General features: G+C 55.9%; 1 protein-coding gene across 4 annotated transcripts in view; it reads left to right on the top strand.

Annotated features, from left to right (window-relative positions):
• Nucleotides 1-20,221, top strand: part of ZBTB46 (zinc finger and BTB domain containing 46) — a gene marked incomplete at its 3' end in the record, with an annotated part of 38,512 nt that overhangs the window by 8,019 nt on the left and 10,272 nt on the right. For 2 of the 4 annotated variants that reach the window (XM_080685369.1, XM_080685371.1), the window contains exons 2-3: nt 11,043-12,012; nt 17,654-17,938. In XM_080685369.1, the coding sequence (XP_080541495.1) occupies nt 11,076-12,012; nt 17,654-17,938 (1,222 nt within the window). In that variant the 5' untranslated portion in view covers nt 11,043-11,075. Of the gene's footprint in view, nt 1-3,074; nt 3,304-10,663; nt 10,779-11,042; nt 12,013-17,653; nt 17,939-20,221 lie in introns of those variants that run through there. The other 2 variants (XM_080685370.1, XM_080685372.1) reach the window with 2 other exon arrangements.

Genomic DNA, 20,221 nt, shown 5'->3' with positions numbered 1-20,221 from the left:
TCCTGTCACATCCAGGAGGCCAGCAGTCAGAAATGCAGGCATGGGCAGGGCCTGCCGTCTCCACAGGCTCCAGGGCAGGGGCCTCCCTGCCTCTCCCAGCGTCTGCAGCCGCCGGGTGCTGGGGGTCTTGGCCGGCTCCTGAGGATCCAGATTTCCCTTTGTTGGTTTTTGTTAATCTTCAGCAGAGGATATTTTTTTCCCATTGATTTTTAGAATGGGGGGGAGGAAGGAGAGGAGGAGAAAGAGACACATTGATTGGTTGCCTCCACACGCTCTACGGCTGGTCCTGGGATCAAACCTGCAAACCAGGAATTAGACCTGCGGCCCTTTGGTGTGCAGGCCGACGCTCCGGCCCCTGAGAGCACCAGCAGACTCCCCTGTTCTTTTAAGGACACCAGTTAGACTGAATTAGGGTCACTGTAATGACCTCATCTTGCTTTTTTTTTTTTAAATATATTTTTATTGATTTCAGAGAGGAAGGGAAGGGAATGTTAGAAACATCAATGATGAGAGAGAATCATTGATCGGCTGCCACCTGCACGCTCCCCACTGGGGACCGAGCCCACAACCCGGGCATGTGCCTTTGGCTGGAATGGAACCCAGGACCCTTCAGCCCCAGGCCAATGCTCTATCCACTGAGCCAAACCAGCCAGGGCACCTCATCTTGCTTTTATCTGGAAAGACCCCATTTCCAAATGAGTGAGCATCCCAGAACATACCTGCATGGGACACAATCTGACAGCAGCACCATTAGCGCTTCCCTTTGCCCGACTTGCTTCCGCACAGTCCTTCACCATCCCTGCCTCTGTCTAAGCTGCTCTACCACGGCCAGCTGTCGCCTGTCACAGCGGCTGTCCCCTCAACAGACGGCCCGCCCAGCAGACCACGCGTTAGCAACTGCGCCCGGCACACCAGCACGCAGCCTGCACCTGCAGAGGGCACAGCGCAGGTCCTTGCTCCCCTGCACCGTGTGTCCCGCAGGGAAGTGACAAAGCAGAGACTAATGGTGACACTGCTGTGGAGAGGGTTGCGCGGTCCTTGTAACAGAGGACCACCAGGGAGGGCGTGAGGGGACCAGGCACTTCGGTGGGGTGAGTGGAGGGGAGGCCCAGGGTACCTACCCACAGGGGAAGTGGAGGGCCACACCAGGCCCTTTTCTGCCCCCCAGGCAGCTGGTGAGACCTGGCGCCTTTCCCAGCAGTGCTTTTGACGCTTCACCTAAGGGTCCCAGGAAGTGAAGGGTCACAGCTATTGAAATACCGTCTTCAAAGCTTGAGAAGACTTCCTTGTGTGCTCTAGTAACGTGGCATTTGACGCAGCAAATAGTGTGGCCAGCAGGTCTGAGACTCAGTCTGAAGCAGCGCTGAGTGGGGGCGTCCCCCCGGTCGCTGCAGTGGCCATGGGTGTGTGGCCTCTGCTGGGAGCTCCTGGGGGGCACTTTCAGGGCGGCCGATGCCCCAAAGAGTTTCTCTTTGGTCTTCAGCAGTCGGTCTGGGGCCCGAGCTTTGGCAGCTGTTCTGCCCAGCGCGGGCAGGAGGAGCAGTCTGTGCTCCCTGGGGGCCCCAGCAGCCCTGGGGCTCCCCCTCCTGCAGGGCCAGGGCCCAGGAGGCGGCCACATGTGCTGTGCTGTCAGGAAGTTCATGAGTCAAGCACACAGTGTCCCTTGGTGCCTCCCCCGCCCCCCTGTTGGCGCTCCCACTGGGAGCAAGGAAGGCGCTCGCGTTTCTCGCGTTTATGTTGGCCTCCCCTCCTGGATGATTCCTCTTGGTGCCGTCCTGCCCAGGCGAGTGTTGGGAGGCCACAGGGTTCGCGGTGGAGCGTTATGACTAGGAACTTGCTTTGGAGGGAAAGGGGATGTGAGCACAGATCCTGGGGACCACAGATCCTGGGGACCACAGATCCTGGGGACCCATAGTCTCTGCTCCGATTCCCGCCCGTATTTTCCTTATAGACTCAGCGTCGACGTAAGTGGCATGTTCCTGCTCCACGTTGGGCGCTGTTTGCTTTAACATGTCACAGTCTTCTCGGCCGTTTTCTCCTTGTTGGGCCCTTGGGTGCTGCTTATTTTCCCATCATGAGCAGCAGCGCTGGGAACACCTGTGAACAAAGCAGCATTTTTGGTTGTTTCCTTGGTGGAGTCTGTGACCCATGTGACCCCTGCCAGGCGCGCCTGAGGTCCCCTGGTCGCGCGTCACCACCACCTTAGGGTTTTTAGGGCTTCACAATTCAGGTTTTCCTTTGGACTCTTTTCAGATCTAGTACATTTCACTGGGTTTCTTTTAGACCCAGACACCTTTAACACTTTAACATTAAGTCATAGGATTCACTTTGATTTTAAAAGCAGAAGAGACGGGACGAGGGATTCGCCCAGCACCCAGCCAAGACCTTCCCTGTGTCAGCAGCTCAGGGCTGCTTCCTGCCAGGGCCTGGGGAGGGCGGTGCAGGCTCTGGCACAACCTGGGCTGCCCAACAAGCATTGACTGGACCCCACAACCCCGTATGGGCAGCTCCTGCACAGCAGGGCCCTGAGGACGGTGACACCCCCAGGAGGGACCTGGGTCTGGTGGGGGCCCTGGGGCAGGTGGGGCTTCCCCCCTGCCTGGCTGAGCAGCCAGCACCGTCCATGCCGTTTCCTTCCGCGTGCTGTGCCCCTTGTGGGAGGGCAGATGTGGAGAGCTGTGTGTGCCCGAGGCCCCGGAGCCCGGCGGCCCTCTCTGGTGCATCCCTGCGCCAGGCCTTGGTGGGTCCACTTCTTCCCTCGTGAATCATGGCGTTTCATTTCTTAAAGCTCCTTGGAGCACGCCCCTGCTCGGAGGGCCTTTCCCAGGGAGCAGTTCTGTCTCTCTCACACGACAGGGCACGGGGTGACCTGGACCTCCTGGCCCTCCCCAGGTCACAGCTGTGACCCCATGCCTGGACCTGGCCAGGGAGGAAGACCTGCCCCTTCCCCAGGGCCCTCTGACTGCTGTTGGGCTGAATGCTTGTGGGTCCAGGGGACGCCCCATGCTGGGGCCCACTTCTGGCCTGGTCTGTCCCACCTTGGCTCCTGTGTCCTTCACATGTTCCTGCCTTAGGCTCCTGCGGCCTGGCCTGTGCCCCGAGCTGGTGCTGCTCAGCCCCCCGGTCAGAGGTTCCATCGGCTGCCGTGGGGGTGCCAGGGGCCGTGTGACCTGTTTACTGCTGAGGTCCAGTCAGTTGTGGACCTGGCTGTATTGGCGATGTCGACGTGGACAGGAGTCCGGGCGGTGGAGACAGGGCGGTGCTGCTCCCCCACCCGCCTCACCCTCCTTCATTCAGCTTCTGGTGAGTGTTGACCTCTCAAAGGCCTTTGCTCTTTTTTTTGTTTTATTTATTTATTTACTTTAAACTATATTTTTATTGATTTCAGAGAGGAAGGGAGAGGGAGAAAGATAGAAACATCAATGATGAGAGAGAATCATTGATTGGCTGCCTCCTGCACGCCCCCCACTGGGGATCAAACCCACAACCCAGGCATGTGCCCTTGACCAGAATCGAACCCAGAACCCTTCAGTCCACAGGCCGAAGCTCTTATCCACTGAGCCAAAGCAGCTAGGGCTTGATAACTAATTTCTTTAAAAAGAAAAGAAAAGAAAAGAAAAATATCTTATTGATTTCAGAGAGAGGAAGGGGGAGGAGGGGAGAGAGAGAGAGAGAGAGAGAGAGAGAAGAGAGAGAAACATCAATGATGAGGGAGAATCATTGGTCGGCTACCTCCTGCATGCCCCTACTGGGGATCGAGCCCGCAACATGGGCAAGTGCTCTGACTGGAAATCGAACAGTGACCTCCTGGTTCATAGGTCGACCCTCAAAAAGGCCTTTGCTCTTGCAGAAATGATGTCAGCTTGGTCAGTTCGAACTCTGGTGAACACCAGAATGGATGTGTGACTCAGTTTGAACCAGTATCTGTGCTCCCTCGGCGTGCAGGCCCAGGGCAGCCAGGCCCTGGCCGCTGCGCACCCAACTCCTCTCCTAAATTGTGACTTCTCTTGTTTTCAAGGGACACAACTTTTTGTTTTGTTAATCTTCACCTGAGAATACATTTTCCATTGCTTTTTTTTAAGATTGGAGAGACGGAGGAAGGGAGGGGAGAAAGAGAGAGAGACATCAATATGAGAGAGACACATTGATCAGCTTCCTCCTGCACACCCGCTAGTGGGGATGTGCCCGCAACCAAGGTACATGCCCTTGACCAGAATCGAACCTGGGACCCTTGAGTCCGCAGGCCGAGGCTCTTTCCACTGAGCTAAACTGGTCAGGGCGTCGACAGTGTTGCTTTTGTTTCCTACTTAGATTCTTTTCTTGCTGGCACGGAGCACAAGGCACAGGGTGTCTCAGATTTAAATTCACAGAAGTGGTTTTTCTGCCTTGTTAAACCTATTCTCTTTCTAATAAAATTTTAAAATTTTTCTCAAGTTGATGTGACTTTTCCTAGAGCTTTTGTAACAAAGGACCACCATGAAAATGTATCTTGTCACCATTCTTGAAGCCAGAAGTCGAAACCAAGGTGGACAGGCCGGTCCCCCAGGAGGGTCCTTCCTGCCCCTTCAGCTGTCCCCGTGTCCTTAGCTCCTGGCGCGTCACAGGCCGCGTCCCTCCCGCTTGCCCCCGTCTGCACGTGGCTTCCTTCTGTGCGTGCCTGCACCTACATGTCCTTCACAGGGACACTAGTCCTATTGGGTTATGACCCTTTTTCCAAATAAGGTCACATTCACAGGTACTGGGGTTGGACTTCAACGGGTCTTTTTTGGGAACACGATTCAGCCCATGGAGGTGCATGACTGTACTGCTGCCCTGACTGCTGTGACCTGTGGTAACCAGAACATCAGACCCACGTGTGGGGTCGAGTGCTGAGCTGTCACCTCCGCTGGTGGCTCGAAGCCTGGACACCACCGGTGAGTGGCCATGGGCACACAGCCTCACCGCCCACATTCCCTGTCCTGGGGCCAGGGACTGTCTGTCTCTTCCCACTTCTACCAGCATGTAGACATTTTAAAAGTATTTCTTGAGTTGATCATGTAGGGTTTCAATCTCGCAGGTTTAATACAAAAAAAAAAAAAAGTCCTATAGTTTTGTTGGCTCTAACAGCACTGAGCCGGTTCAGCCTTGAGCTGTGTGCCTGCCTCAGGGGAGGAGGAGGCCTCACAGGCCCTCCCACCTGCATCCAACTGGCCCCGCCCGCCTACATTCACATGGATGTGCCCAAGATCTGCCTGTTGGAGGAACACAGCTCCTCTGACGAAGCCTTGTGTCCTCTGGATGAGCTGACAGGAGTGTCGCTGCCTGATAAGATCAGCATGGTCTGCTTTGGCTGTTTTGGGGCAGTGGTTAGAGGGTCCCAGGTTCCATTCCCGGTCAAGGGCTTGTAACTCAGTTGCAAGTCCCCACCCCCATCAGGGCACATTCGGGAGGCAACCAATCGACGTGTCTCTCTCACATCATGTGGATGTTTCTTTCCCTCCCCCTCCTCTTTCCCTTCCACTCTCTCTAAAAAACAATGGAAAAATATCCTTGGGTGAGGACTTAAAAGAGCAAGCATGGTTTAAAGACAAAAGGTCCAGACCTGACCCAGTGTGGCAGGAGGTGCCCGGGTGCACGCATTGAGGTGACGTCTTCCCCTTTCTCTCTTCCAACCCAGACCAACTTCCCCCCAGTGGAAGCAGAGAAACAGGAAGGTCCCAGAGCTGTCTTGGGACTCTGCCCTCAGGTGAATGCTCAGGGGCCTCCCGGCCCAGGCCACTCTCCAGGTGCCAGAACCTGAGTTAGGACGCCTGGGACCCTGTGGTGGCTGTTCTCGAGGTTTTTCTCTCTCCCCTCAAAGCACTGGCCTCTGGGTTCTCCGTCTTGGTGCCTGGTGCCCCAACCACCCTGAGGTCTGGCAGAATTCTCAACCAGCAGGCCCTGAGCTGGATGCAAGGATCTCTTGTTGGCCCTGCCCCATCTCATGGTCACTTGTCCATCCTGAGACACAGGCTCATTGTCTCAAGGTTCTGTGGCTGACTGGCCTCAACCGGGTGGTTCTTCTGCCCAAGTGATGTTGTGCGGGGCCACAGTCTTGGAGCTGGGCTGGAACAGCCAGGGCAGGTGGCTCAGCGGTCTGGCATCTCATGGTTGGGGTGGGGTTGCAGGAGAGAGGAAGTAACATGTTGGGTCTTGGCCTGGTTGCTGGGGTGGCTGCACCTTCCTCTCCACGTGGGCTCAGGTCTTTGCCCCTGCAGCTGTGTAGCTGGACACAGACCCATAAAAGTGCAACGTGGATACTGCTCCTTAAGGCTTTGGCCAGGACTGGCTCTGAACCTCAGAGTGATGGCCCATCCTCTGAATGCTTCCTTGTGGGTACCTCCCTCAAGGAAGCTGCCCCCAGCCCAGCCCCTCTACAATGGCCCCCACAGCACTTTGTACTGACCAGGAATCACCCTACTCTGGCCTAGCCGTTGGGGTGCCTTGGGGCCACCTGTCTGGGCAGGTGGGTGGTGTCCTCACAGTTGACCCAGGCTACTGTGCACATCCGGGCTGGCATGTAAAGGGGTTGGGCTAATGTGTGATGTGAATACAGTTACCATTTGGCTCTGTCAAAGGCGTACAGCCATGTGACGTGAGCTGGGCAGGGAGGGGACACCCCATGGTGTTTGGAGGAGGGTTGGCCCTGTGTGGTTGGGGTGGGGTTGCAGGAGAGAGGAAGTAACATGTGAGCAGGTGGGGAAGGTGCTCCGGGCTGATGGAAGTCAAGGAACCGAAAGAGGCCAGAGCAGCAGGGAGGGAGGAGCGGAGGCCGAGGACGGGGCTGGGCCTGCAGAGTCCCTGACCAAAGGGCCGGCAGTGGGCAGGTGGCAGTCACAGGTGTGCGTTTTCAGAAGGTCACCCTGGCTACGGCTGGGAGATGTCACATTCAGCAACCAACAGTGTCAATTTGTTCTCACAGAGAAAATTCAGGTGACTGGCCTCTAGAGATGACTTCTGCTAACATTTTTGGAGTGTTTCTTTCCAGTGAGGAGCTCATTTAAAAAAATTATTTTTTAAAATGTTTTTATTGATTTTTAGAGAGAGAGGAAAGGAGAGGGAGAGAGATATAAACATCGTTGAGAGAGAAACATTCATCAGCTGCCTCCTGCATGCCCCCTAGTGGGGATCAAACCTGGGTGTGTGCTCTGACTGGGAATGGAACCCGGGACCTCCTGGTGCATGGGGTGACACTCAACCAACTGAGCCACACTGTCCAGGCTCAATTATAAATTTTAAAATGTAACCGTGAATAATAATACTGTGTCTATAAGTTTGATTTATAAAGTGGGTTTTTCAACACATAGTGAACCATCTGAACACATCAGCGAGGGAACTGTGTCGCACGATGAGGAGGGAGCCAGGGGTCAGGGCTGCCTGGTTCTGCGGGACATGCGGACGCCCAGGGTCTATTTCTCCCTGCACAGCGGCACCCTGTTGGCCTCCTGGTGCTCCTCTAGAGGGGAGGTGGTGTGAGTGTCCTGGGTTTTCCTAACAAAGGACCACACAGTGTGTCCTACGCAATAGGGCCCTCTGGGGAGGAGGCTGAGCAGGACCCTTCCCGGATTCTGCAGCTTCTGGGGGTTCCTTGCCTTGGAGAAGCATCTCTGTGCTCACAGGTACTCTCTATGTATCTGAGTCCAAACTCCCTTGTTATAAGGACATGGGCCACATGGGGTTAGGGGCCCCTCAGGGGCCTCATCTTAACCAATTACATCTGCAATGACCCTCTTTCCAGATAAGGTCACCTTCTGAGCTCTTGGGGGTTAGGACTTCAAAAAATGAATTTTGGGGGGACAACATCCACCCACAACAAATGTCAATAAATATAAGTATAGGTTTGTAGTTGAGCAAGAATAGTGTCACAAAAATAGATTTCTGGTTAACTTTATTAAGGAGTAATTTACATACAAATACTGCTGTCACTTAGTGTGAGCGAAGCGTTTGCACACACCTGTGAAAGGCCCAGAGCCCTCGGGAACTCACTGCTCTGCCTGGCCCAGCCCAGCGCTGGCCCCACTGACTCCTGGCTCCTTCCCGGTAGATTAGGCTGTGTTTTCTAGAGTTTCGTAGAAATGGGCTCATACCCTGTCCCTTCTGTCTGGCTTCTTTTCTGCAGCGTAATTATTTTGAGATTCGTCCAGGTGTGTGGAGAGATGTTCAGACAAGCTCGGGAGTGGGGAGGTGGGCAAGGTGCCTGGCCAGAGGCGCGTCGCCTCCCCCTGCCGCGGGCCTGCTGGGGGATGCACCCGTTTGTTCACCTGTTGGTGCGCATTTGGGTGGATTCTGGATTTGAATGTTATGAATAAAGCTGCTGTGCACATTTTTGTGTAAGTCCTCACGTGGGTCTGTGTTCCCACGTCCCTTGGGTAGGTTCCTGGTGTTGGAGTTGTCGGGTCCTAGGGTATTTGCTCAACTTTGAAGACACTGTCAAGCTGTCTTCCAAAATGGCTGCCCATCTTACGTTCCCAGCAGCAGGGTGCAGGTCCCAGTGCTCCCCGTTCTCGCAGACGTTGGCGTGGTCCCACTTCCACATCATGGCTGGAGTGCAGGGGCCTCTGCGTTCCCCGGAAGGCTGGCGAGGCTGAGCATCTCCCCCGCTTGGCCAGCCGCATGTCTTCTCTGTGACCTGTCTGTTCAAAACGTGTCCCATTTAAAACGTGTCCTGCGGCCAGGTGTGTGTCCTGCGGCCAATATAATCGCAAAGACCCGTTTAGTGAAATTGGGCTCAGACGTCCCTCCTCCTCAGGAGGCTGTGGGAGCTGTCTGGCCTCTGGCGACCAGGACCACACAGTTTGGTTCTAGCGCTACAGTTATCTTGTTCCCACTTTAAACAACAGTTGTCTGTCAGATCACATTTCAAGGAAAATGTTATGTAAGTTTAAGTTAAGCCTCACTGAAAAGCAGAGGTGAAAAGTCAGAGGTGAGAGGTGAGAGGAAGTGTGGTGATGTTTTAGAGGGACGTTCACGGCTTATAAGCTGTTCCAAATTCTCGAGTGTGACCCCTTCCCGGGAGCAGGGCGCCAGAGGGGTCCCGGGCCCTGCATAGACCGGTGCTCTCGTCCGGGTGGAACAGGGACAAGATGGCTAAATTGCATCCACTGTTTCACATTTTTATTACAACAAGTTGCCTTCCTGGCAGAGCTCCTTGGGGACGAAAGGAAAAATTACCCTGCCCTGCTCCCAGAGTTAAGACTTTGAACACACAGTGCAGCTGGCGAACCCATTCAGGCAGTCTTCACGCCCCACGGCCCCTGTGCATTCTGCAAGAGGGCGACTTCTTGGCCTTTATCCAGGAAGCACTCGTCCTTGGAAATGGCACCGAAAGCATCAGGCACATTGCCTGCCCAGACAGGACGGCCCGCTGGAGCCCCTTTATTACCCACAGCCCGTTGGGTCATGTGCGTCATCACCATGTCCCTGGCTGTCCATGGCAGGGTCACTCATGAGCCCCCAGCCCCATTCTGGCCAACTCGACTTTGGGGGTTTGGTCTGGAACATGGATTCAAGTTTATTTGGTACCAAAGTGGTTGTTTCAAGGGGTGCCACACGTGCCCCTTGGATGCATGATAAATGCCCTCTGCTCCAGGCAGCAGCACAGGTGATCAGGTTATCTGTCCATAGGTGTGAGCCCACAGGTTGTTTCCATGAGCTGATGTGTGTCCTGTGAACAGATGTGTGTTCCCTGGACAGGTGTGTGTCCTGCAGCCAAGTGTGTGTTCCATGGCCAGCTGTGTGTTCCATGGCCAGGTGTGTGTTCCATGGCCAGGTGTGTGTCCGTGGCCAGGTGTGTGTCCTGCGGCCAGGTGTGTGTTCCATGGCCAGGGATGTGTTCCATGGCTACGTGAGTATTTCATGGCCAGGTGTGTGTCCCATGGCCAGGTGTGTGTTCCATGGCCAGGTGTGTGTCCCATGTGTGTCCTGCGGCCAGGTGTGTATTCCATGGCCACGTGTGTATTTCATGGCCAGGTGTGTGTTCCATGGCCAGGTGTGTATTCCATGGCCAGGTGTGTGTTCCATGGCCAGGTGTGTGTCCCATGGCCAGGTGTGTGTTCCGTGGTCAGGTGTATGTTCTGTGGCCAGGTGTGTGTTCCGTGGCCAGGTGTGTGTTTCGTGGCCAGGTGTGTGTCCTGTAGCCAGGTGTGTGTTCCATGGCCAGGTGTGTGTCCTGCGGCCGGTGTGTGTTCCATGACCAGGTGCCATGGGAAGGCAGAGGCAGGTGGGGATGGTTCACAAGCCAATGTGGCCAAAGGGTCAGCCACTGGCAGGTGCGCCGAACCTCAGCCTTCAGTGGGAGGGACCTTGCTGACACCTCTGTCTGGGATTCGGGCCTCCAGATGCTGCTAGAACAGAATTCTGTTGTTTAAGCTGCCTGGTCTGTGGCACCTTGTCCCAGAGAAACCAAGGTAGGCAGCGAAGAGAGAGGACAAGGCACACAGGTTGGGAGACACAGACGGAACGCACGGGGGAGGGGCATCGCATGGAGACGGACAAGGTACTGCAGCTGCCTAAGGCCCCCCCAGGGTGCTGCCCTCTGCCCGGGGTCCTTGAGGGTCCAGAGCTGGTCCAGGGCCTCCTACCGGGAACTAATGGCAGGGGAGGGGGGCGGGAGGCAGCCCTCTGGAAATTTTAGGGTGAAGGCTGTGACGGCTCAAGGGCTTTCTGTAGGAAGTCTTCCCCTTTTGTGTTTTGTTTTTAGGATGTTCCTTCAAAGGCGAGGGATGAGGACACAGGTGACTTAACCTAGATTTTCCGTTTGGGTAAGAGCTCCGCTTCACTACTGATGGACATTGTCCTTGTTTGTGGAACATTTGCTTTGTGTTCTGAGAGTTTGCTGTATGTGTAGGATTCTGTCCAAAAATCGTGTCCATGCTGAGGGCCTTGAACCAGAACTGCCCTGCCCCATCCTCGGCCGGGCCCTCTGGGTCTGTGCTTGGGGCCGCAGGCTCGCCGCCTTCCTCCCACCTTCCTCCCGCACGCACCCGGCCACCGGAGTGGGTAACTGCCCCTTCTTGTCCCCACAGAGTCTGTAGGAGAGGTGACACCGAGGCTTCCCAATGAACAACCGGAAGGAAGATATGGAAATCACGTCCCACTACCGGCACCTGCTGCGGGAGCTGGACGAGCAGAGGCAGCACGGCGTCCTGTGCGACGTGTGTGTCGTGGTCGAGGGCAAGGTGTTCAAGGCCCACAAGAACGTGCTGCTCGGCAGCAGCCGCTACTTCAAGACGCTGTACTGCCAGGTGCAGAAGGCTTCCGAGCCGGCCACGGTCACGCACCTGGACATCGTCACAGCCCAGGGCTTCCAGGCCATCATCGACTTCATGTACTCTGCTCACCTGGCCCTCACCAGCCGGAACGTCATCGAGGTGATGTCTGCGGCCAGCTTCCTGCAGATGACAGACATTGTGCAGGCGTGCCACGACTTCATCAAGGCCGCGCTGGATATCAGCATCAAGCCGGACACCTCGGACGAGCTCTCAGAGTTCGAGATGGCTGCCCCGCCTGGCAGCAGCACCGATGCGCTCCTCTCCGCCGTGATGGCCGGAAGGAGCATCTCCCCGTGGCTGGCTCGGCGCCCCAGTCCCACCAATTCTTCTGGAGACTCAGCCATCGCCAGCTGCCACGAGGGAGGAAGCAGCTACGGCAAAGAGGACCAGGAGTCCAAGGCCAACGGCGCTGACGACCTGTCTTCGCAGGCGCTGTGGCCCGGCGATGCGGGCTGTGGGCCTCTGCGCATCAAGGAGGAGCAGAGCTCACCCTCTCACTGTGGAGGGAGTGAGCCGCCTGCGGCCAGGGATGGCGTGACACAGAACTCTTTCTCTGAGCAGGCCGGAGGGGATGGCTGGCAGCCCACGGGCCGAAGGAAGAATCGGAAAAACAAAGAGACCGTCCGGCACATCACGCAGCAGGTGGAGGACGAGAGCCAGGCCGGGTCCCCGGTGCCAGCCTTCTTGCAGACGACCGGGCGGCCATTCAGCGGCCGTGATTCAAGTAAGCCTTTCCTTTGTTCCCGGGGGGCTCAGACACTGTGTGGGGGCCGTGGCTGCTAGCTTCGTAGACAAAGGGACACATTCTCAGACTCACATGGGTGGCTATCCTTGGTGTTTTTCTCGCAGCCACTGGGATCACCAACTCGCTGTGCTTAGCCAGTCTTCATGCTGGACGATGCTTTCTATCTGTTTCCCAGATGAGTGAATAGCAATTAAATTTCCTGAATGTCAGGTGCTCTTCCTGATGGTAATTCTGGTCATGCCGCCTTCTCAGTGGCACCTGGAGGAATGAGCACCCTGGGGACTCGAGGGCAAGAGGTTAGAAATCAACCGAGTGAGTGGACAGAAATGGGCAGAAGGCAGCAAACTGTGGGGTGATAAGTCCTGGAAAATGTCACAAATGCCGTGTGCTGGTGGGGGCACCCCTGCCCCTGCCCGAAGGCTTCGGGGACCCTGGGGAGTCCTGTTTCTGCTCTCCTCAGTGGGAAGACTGCCCTCTGGCCTCAGGCACTGTAACTCGCATAGCTGTCGTAAAAATACTCGAACCACGAACGACACCCTTGTAACCACTTTAAGTGTAAGGTTCACTGGCATTAAATACAGCCACATTGTTGTGCAGCTGTCACTATCTGTTTCCCAAACTTTCTCTTTATCCCCAAATTGCAACTCTGTATTCATTAAACAGTGGTGTCCAGCATACACTATAGCCTGACATATTCCTTCTCAGCCTCATGGCCACTGTGTCTGCTGGTTGCTGGGTTGACCAGGGTCTGGGCCTGGCTGGGTGACTCCACGTGGGGTGTCCTGGGACGTCAGCCGGTAGCAACCTGCCCCTAGTTGTGACAATCAAAAAGTATCCAGACACTGCAAAGTCCCTGATAGGCAGCCCTAGGCCTGCTGGAGCTGAGCCAAACTCAGTGAGAAGGAGGTGGTGTCTAAGCCGATAGAAATGCCACCTGTCCCCCTGCTAGCGGTCGGTGAGGAGAGGGACAGCAGTGTCCGGTCTGCTCTTAACTCCGTGTCGCTGTCCACCAGCTCTGATAGGGCCTGATGAGCAGCAGCCCGAGGTGAGTGGCCAGGACAGATGCTTTGCCCCAAACCTGCTGAGGGTCCCTGCCAAGGGACTGCCTGCGCTGAGCTACTGGAGGCCTTGGGCAGGAGAGCCATCTATGCTAAGAGACAGCAGCCTGCTGAGCTGTGAGCTTGAGGTTTTAAATGCAGTTATCAAGCAGAAGGTGTTTTTAGAATCCAACAAGTGATTTCAACTGTGTACTCTTGTTAATGTCTTCAAACCCTTGGGTTACCAAGGCAACCATGAGCTGCTCCTACTGGATTGTACCGAGTTGCTAAGACAGGACGGAGGTTGTGGGCTGGCATGGGGCTGTCTGCCTGGCTCACGTTGTCTGCTCACCCCGCCTGGCCTGGGCGGAGCTGGGAAGTGTGTGCTCCTCAATGAGGACCCTTTGTTTTCATGAAAGATTTACTGAAGCTTAGAGAATAGTATTTTTCATTCCTGGCCTGCTCATGGGGAGAAAAGGCCCTTCCCCAGAGGAACACATCATGTGGTTACCACCTAGTGTTTGGGGCGCTGGCATGGACGCTCAGGTGTTCAGTCCAGCGGCGGCAGCCCACCCTGACCCCTCTGTGCCCCCTCAGCCATGCTGACTCTTGGGCCTATTACTGTTCAGAGTGATTTTTTTCTGAGCTAAAGGCCACATGCATTCTAGCCTGGTGGCTTCCAGGGAAACATCCGGAGTCACGTGTGATGTGTGTGTAGGTCGTGGGAAGTAGCATTGACATGTGTAGACACGTGTGCAGACAGTGATGTTCTGGGTCCAGAGGGACCTTATGCCAGACCTGTTGTCCCTTGTCTCCCTGCGTCCCAGCCTCATCCTGCCTGGACCCCGAGGAGGCAGGGTTTATACCTCTGGGCCAGGAAGAGCCCAGTGCCTTGCCCCAGGCATCCCCAGAGGCCCTGTGAGCACGGTGCTGGGCAGCTGGTGAGCCTGTGGGTTTAGTGAAGTAAATGTTCGCACCTGAGCTGAGACCAGGACATCCTGGGTGCGTGGGGCTGCAGACCAGCTTCTGTTGGGTGCCGGCGGCCTCGGGCGGCTTCTCGCTGGCCACGCCCACCCGCAGCCTCTCTCCTGGGCTGAGTCCGATGCTCCCAGCCCCTCCGGGTTGGTCGCTGGGGCTGAGGCGGGAGCTGGTCCGGTCTGAGACTGTGGCCTCTCCTCTTGTCCCCTCCTGGAAGGTGGCGGGGAGGGCCGTCCCCCGCTGGCATGCCTGGCCACAGCGCCGTCCTGAACCGCACAGGCCAGAGGGCTCCTTTGGAGAAGCTGGCACCGCCCATGTTTGTTAACTGACAGATCAGTTCCCACGGCCACACCTGGGCCAGTGCTCGGGCACCACCAGCCGATTTGGTGATCTCTGTTGTAGAGAACCAGCTTGCTTAGGATTGTATTTGGGGGAAGAGCATCTGAATGAAAAGTAACCCACATGCTTCCACCAGCCCATCGGGGTGGGGCTGGCCCTGCCTTGGTGGCCGCGAGCCTGGGCGCTTTGCCTACTCTTCTATGCAGCCCTCCCTTCAGGAGTCAGAGCGGCTGTGCCCCGTGTTCCCTTCCGGTCTGAGCGGACGACGCAGGCTCGGTGCTGTTGACAACGGTGCTCCCACACAGACAGCAGCTGCCCTGTGGGATGGGCGGGATGGCGCTCGGCGAGGGCACAGGGCGGGGCAGGCTGGCGCCAACCTCAGCTGAGGAGAGCGCGTGTCCGGCGGGGCTGGGGTCCTGCCCTGCGCCCTGGGCCCTCCTGCGTTTGCGCTTCTGCGGCTTGTCCACGGGCCATACTTTGGAATCATCGTCTATACTCACCCTGGGCTTTGCTGAGTGGCCAATGTAGTTGCTTTTCCTGCTCAGGGGGCCCCCACTCAGAGCTGGGGTGTCCCTGTCACGCTCCAACCAGAGGGTGCTCCGAGGAAGAGCTCGAGTGTGTTCTGGGCAGACGAGGGACAAGGCCGTGGGCAGCCACGCCTGGCGGCTGGACCCGGCTCGGGGTGGGGGTGCTCCAGGCAGGTATCACCGCCAGCACGGCTTCTTCTGCACGCCACGCGTGTGTGTCGTTGGCGTCCACGCCGTGCTGGGTGCTGAGGCGTCTTCTGTTTTCTGAAACCACCAACGCCCGTGACCGGCCTCTGGCCATGGACAGGCCGCTGCCCGCTGTAGGATGAGCTTCTGGGCGCTCGGCACCAGTCTGTCTTGTGCTTTCATTTCTCTTGTGTAAAGACCTCGGCATGAAGTGGCTGAAGGGCAGCTTCAGGGTTATAAGGAACGGTCAGCTTTTTCTCTTAAATATGTTTTTATTGGTGTCAGAGAGGAAGGGGGAGAGAGAGAGAGATGGAAACATCAGTGATGAGAGAGAATCATCGATCAGCTGCCTCCTGCCCGGCCCCCACTGGGGGTTGAGCCTGCAACCCAGGCATGTGCCCTGACTAGGAATCGAACCTGGACCTCCTGGCTCTGCCCGCTGAGCCACGCCGGCTGGGCAGACTTTTTCTTTTCCTTTTCTTTTTTTTAAATATATTTTATTGATTTTTTTACAGAGAGGAAAGGGAGAGGATAGATAGTTAGAAACATTGATGAGAGAGAAACATCGATCAGCTGCCTCCTGCAGACCTCCCACTGGGGATGTGCCTGCAACCCAGGTACATGCCCTTGACCGGAATCGAACCCGGGACCCTTCAGTCCGCAGGCCGATGCTCTATCCAGTGAGCCAAACCGGTCAGGGCTGGGCAGACTTTTTCTAAGTGGTTGCACCATCTCCTCTCCCAAGAATGCGAGTGGGGTTTGGGTGGCCCCACATCCTCTGTAGCTCGGCCCGTTGTCTGTCTTTTTAATTTTTATTTTATTTTTAATCTTCACCCCAGGATGTTTTCATTGATTTTCAGAGAGAGAGGAAGGGAGAAAGAGAAACATCAATGTGAGAGAAAAACATCCATGGGTTGCCTTCCATACGCACCCCAACTAGGATCAACCCACAACCTAGATATGTGCCCTGACTGGGAATTGAACCCTCAACCTTCCAGTGTATGGAACGATGCTCCAGCCACCTGAGCCACCCAGCCAGGGCTGTCTTTTTGTTGTTAATCCTCACTGAGGATATTTTTTCATTGATTTTTAGAGAGAGTGGAAGGCAGCGGGAGAGACAGAGAGAAAGAAACATTGACTGGTTGTCTCCCACAGGGGAACTTGCAACTGAGGTACATGCCCTTGACCGGAATTAAACCCGTGACCCTTCTGTCCACGGGCCGACACTCTAAACACTGCGCCAAACTGGCCAGGGCTCTTTTCTTTTCTTTTCTCTTCTTTTCTTTTCTTTCTTTTCTTTTCTTTTCTTTTCCCCTCCCTCCCTCCCTCCCTCCCTCCCTCCCTCCCTCCCTCCCTCCCTCCCTCCCTCTCTCCCTCCCTTCCACTGTCTTCTTAATTTTAACCACTCTAGTGAGTGAGTTTGATGAGTTTTGACAGATGTTACACCTCTGTTGTTAGGAGAGAGACCATTTCCACCACCAAGAATGCTCCCTCCTGCCCTTTCAGCCAGCCCTCCCCCACTACCTGTGTCCTCCCAGCCGCCCCTCCAGACGCCTCACAGAGCGGCCAGCTTAGAACATCATTTTGAGACAATTGTAGATTAACGATCAATTGTAAGAAGTAATAGGAGACAGCCTGTGTTCCTTCATGTGGTTCCCCCAGGACATCACCGTGCAAATTACAGTCAGAATCACAGCCAGGACGTTGAGGCTGCTTCAGCCTAGGACCCGAGCCCATGGCCGCAGCCACCCCTCTGTCCACGCCTGTGACTCTCAGCATGCTTTGAGTCCCCTTCCCGTGGCCGTGGCGTTGATGAGTCATTCCTGTGCTGCCGAGTGCCCTTCTGCCCTGGCTGTGTCAGCTGACCCCTTCGTTCAGCTGTGGATCGTGTGGTTATTTTGGAGATTTTGGCCGTGACACCCAAAGCCGCTGTGAGCGCCTGAGCCAGGCTGTGGCTGCTCGCCTTCTTTGGTGTCCGCTCTGGCAGCAGTGGGTCGGCTCAGGAGGTCACTGCCGGGTGCGTGTGGCATGTTTGTGGGCGGTGGCTGTGTGACAAGTGTCCTCTCTTGTGCTGGCTGGCCGCCAGCACCTCCTGTGGGGACCTTGTCTGCTTGTCACTGCTGAGTTGACAGTTCTTTGTGCATTTTCTCCCAGTCTTTGGCTCATTTTTTATTTAACACTGTCTTTTGAGGAGCATACATTTAAAATTTTGACAAAGTCCAATTTGTGAACTTTTTTAAATTATGGTTCATGCTTTTTGGGTCTCCTAGCTAAGAAGTCTTTGCCTAAGATCACAAAGATGCCTTCCATGAATTTTTCCTGGAAGTTTATAGATTTAGGGGAAACAGGTAGGCCTGTGAGCGAGGTGCAGTCTGAGCCTGTGGGGCCCGGGGCGCAGCCAGGAGTGGCGGAGGCCCACCAGTGCCTTCGCTGCGCCGGGCGTGTCCTAGACCGCGGGCGGCGGATGGGGCGGGCCTGACAGGAAGCACGTGGCCCTAGCTGCTTCCCACCTGGAGAGGCTTGAAGTGACCTGCACGTTCTGTTTCCTCCCAGATTCAGACTTGACCATCACTGAGGCCAGCAGCTCCGACAGCCGAGGGGACAGGGTGGACCTCTGTGCCCACATGGATGAGGGCTTCCTGGGGGCAGAAGCCAGCTACCTGGGCCGGCCCCTCACCCCCGAGAAGGATGAGGCGCTGCAGCAGGCCACCGCGGTGGCCAACCTGCGGGCGGCGCTCATGAGTAAGAACAGCCTGCTGTCCCTCAAGGCCGATGTGCTCGGGGACGACAGCGCCCTCCTGCTGGAGTACCTGCCCAAAGGCACCCACTCTCTGTCTCGTAAGTGCAGGCCCCGCGGCCACTTCTGTGTGATTCTGAGTGTTGAGAGGAGCAGAGGGCGTCAGGCCCATGGGTGGCAGGTGTGGTCGTCGTGCGTGCGGCTGGCGACCAGCCCTGGGTTCAGGTGCCCTCAGAGCCCCCCTCCTGAGGTTGTCAGGAGGTCACACATGTGGGGTTGTCAGGGCAATAGGGAGGGGCAGTGCATGCTTGTTCAGACATTTCCTACTTGAAATCGAGGATCTAAACCTAAAACCTGCTCGAGCTCAGAAGTACATAGGAGCGGTGAGCAGGCTGGGGGCACAGCCCTGTGCGGTCAGGAGGGAGCAAGGACAGCCTCTGGCCTCCCGCCCGCTTGTTCCCCCGGGAGATGCGAGGAGGGAGGCCAGGGTGGGCTCCTGGCTGTGTTTGCACGAGGTGACGCTGGTCATACAGGGTTGTTAAAAAGGACTTGGGTGCTGTGTTAAGTGCCCCCTGAATTCCAGTTGCTCAGAGAAAATGGCTCTGAGATGTCCTCCGGCAGCATTGGGCGCTGGCTTGTGCACCCCACCTGCCCTCGTGCCCACTGCGTGCCAGCCGAGAGCAAGCCCTCACCCACATCACGGGTGTTCTGGGACACTGGTGGCCGCTCCCATGTGCAGGCTCTGAGCGTGCCACCAGGGAGAAACCCCATGTCTGGCTACTCTCCCTGGGGTAAGGGACCCCCAAACAGGAGCTGCTGAGTGTGGAAGAGATGAGGTGCCTCACGCTGGGTGGGTGCTTAGCACCGTGGGGGAAGGACGGCCTGCCAGCGCTGGGCTGGGCCTTGGGACATGTATCTTCTGTTTTCAAAAACAATATTTTATAACTTTGTTTTCATGAGCACTAAAATATTCAAGTTTTTGTGTTAGAATGATAAAAACTGCTTATGGCTAATAAAGACTAACACTGGAAAATAATGTTTTACGTTCCCTTTATTTCCGTGGCTGAAGTAAGAGCTGCTGCCAGGCTGGAGCGTGGTCTGTGGATCGGACTTGGTTGTGACTCAGACCTGGGGCTAACTGGCATTGGGCATACTTTTAAAAACACGTCAGGCCTTGTTTTCTGCATCTGAAATTGGGGATAGTGTCTCCGACACAGCTGTCTGAACTTAAAGCAGCGTTTGCCCTGGCTGTGTGCTCCGTGGGTAGGGTGTCAGCTCAAGGACCCATGGATGGTGGGGTCAATTCCCAGTGTCGGCATGCAGGAGGCAGCCAGTCAATGATTCTCTCTCATCACTGATGTTTCTATTCCTTTCCCTCTCCCTTCCTCTCTGAAATCAATAAAAACATATTTCAAAAAACAAACAGCCAGCCCTGGCCGGTTTGGCTCAGTGGATAGAGCGTCGGTCTGCATACTGAAGGGTACCAGGTTTGATTCTGATCAAGGGCATGTACCTCAGTTGTGGGCTCGATCCCTGGCCCTGGTCGGGGCGCATGCGGGAGGCAACAGATCAATGTGTCTCTCTCACATTGATGTTTCTCTCTCTATCTCTCCCCCTCCCTTACTCTCTCTCTAAAAAAATTAATGGAAAAATATCCTCAAGTGAAGATTAACCGAAAACAACAACAATAACAAAACAAAAAAAACAACCAAAAAAATAATAAAATAAAAGCTGCTTGCTTTTGGCCTGCGTAAATGTTGGTTTCCCCGAATACTCGGTGCAGAGCCCCAGGCCTGTCTTCTCTGCCGCGTTGTCCCTGGGCCACATGGCGGCGGCTCCATTGAAGGGACGCCCCGCAACTCGGGCGTCGGGGCTGAGACGCGTGTTGTGCAGGGCTTCTCCCAGGGACCCTCACCCATGGCCTGCAGACCTCGACCCTGGGGAGCCCAGGATGGTGCAGGCTTGGAAGGGACCCGAGAACACGTTTGCAGAAAGAAAAACAGCCTTACACTGGGCTCCACAGCAGAGGCCTTGCCCTGCTCTTGGCTGCCCGAGGACAGTGTTGCCCAGCAGGCCCTGTGTGGGCCGGGCCTGTCTCCAACCTTCCCGGCCCTGGAGAGGACATCGTGGTGCCTGGATGTGGTCTGATCAGGGCAGTTTTGCAAAAAAAAAAAAAAAGGGGGGGGGGGACAGTTATTGCAGAGGTTTGAGGGAACCATTAGCTCTGCAGCTGGAGCCCAGGTCCTTCCTGGCTGGTTCTGGAACCTTCCACAAAGTGCCCTTGTTTTCAGAGGCCTAAGTTCCACATGTGGTCTCCTCACCAGACCGTCCCGCTTTAACCGATTTCTCCCTGAGAAGACTCTTCAGTTCTCATTCTGACTCCG

The sequence above is a fragment of the Plecotus auritus genome (genome assembly GCF_963455305.1).
Source record: "Plecotus auritus genome assembly, chromosome: 8".
Classification (NCBI taxonomy): Eukaryota; Metazoa; Chordata; class Mammalia; order Chiroptera; family Vespertilionidae; genus Plecotus; species Plecotus auritus.
This window is presented reverse-complemented; position numbering and strand designations above follow the sequence as displayed.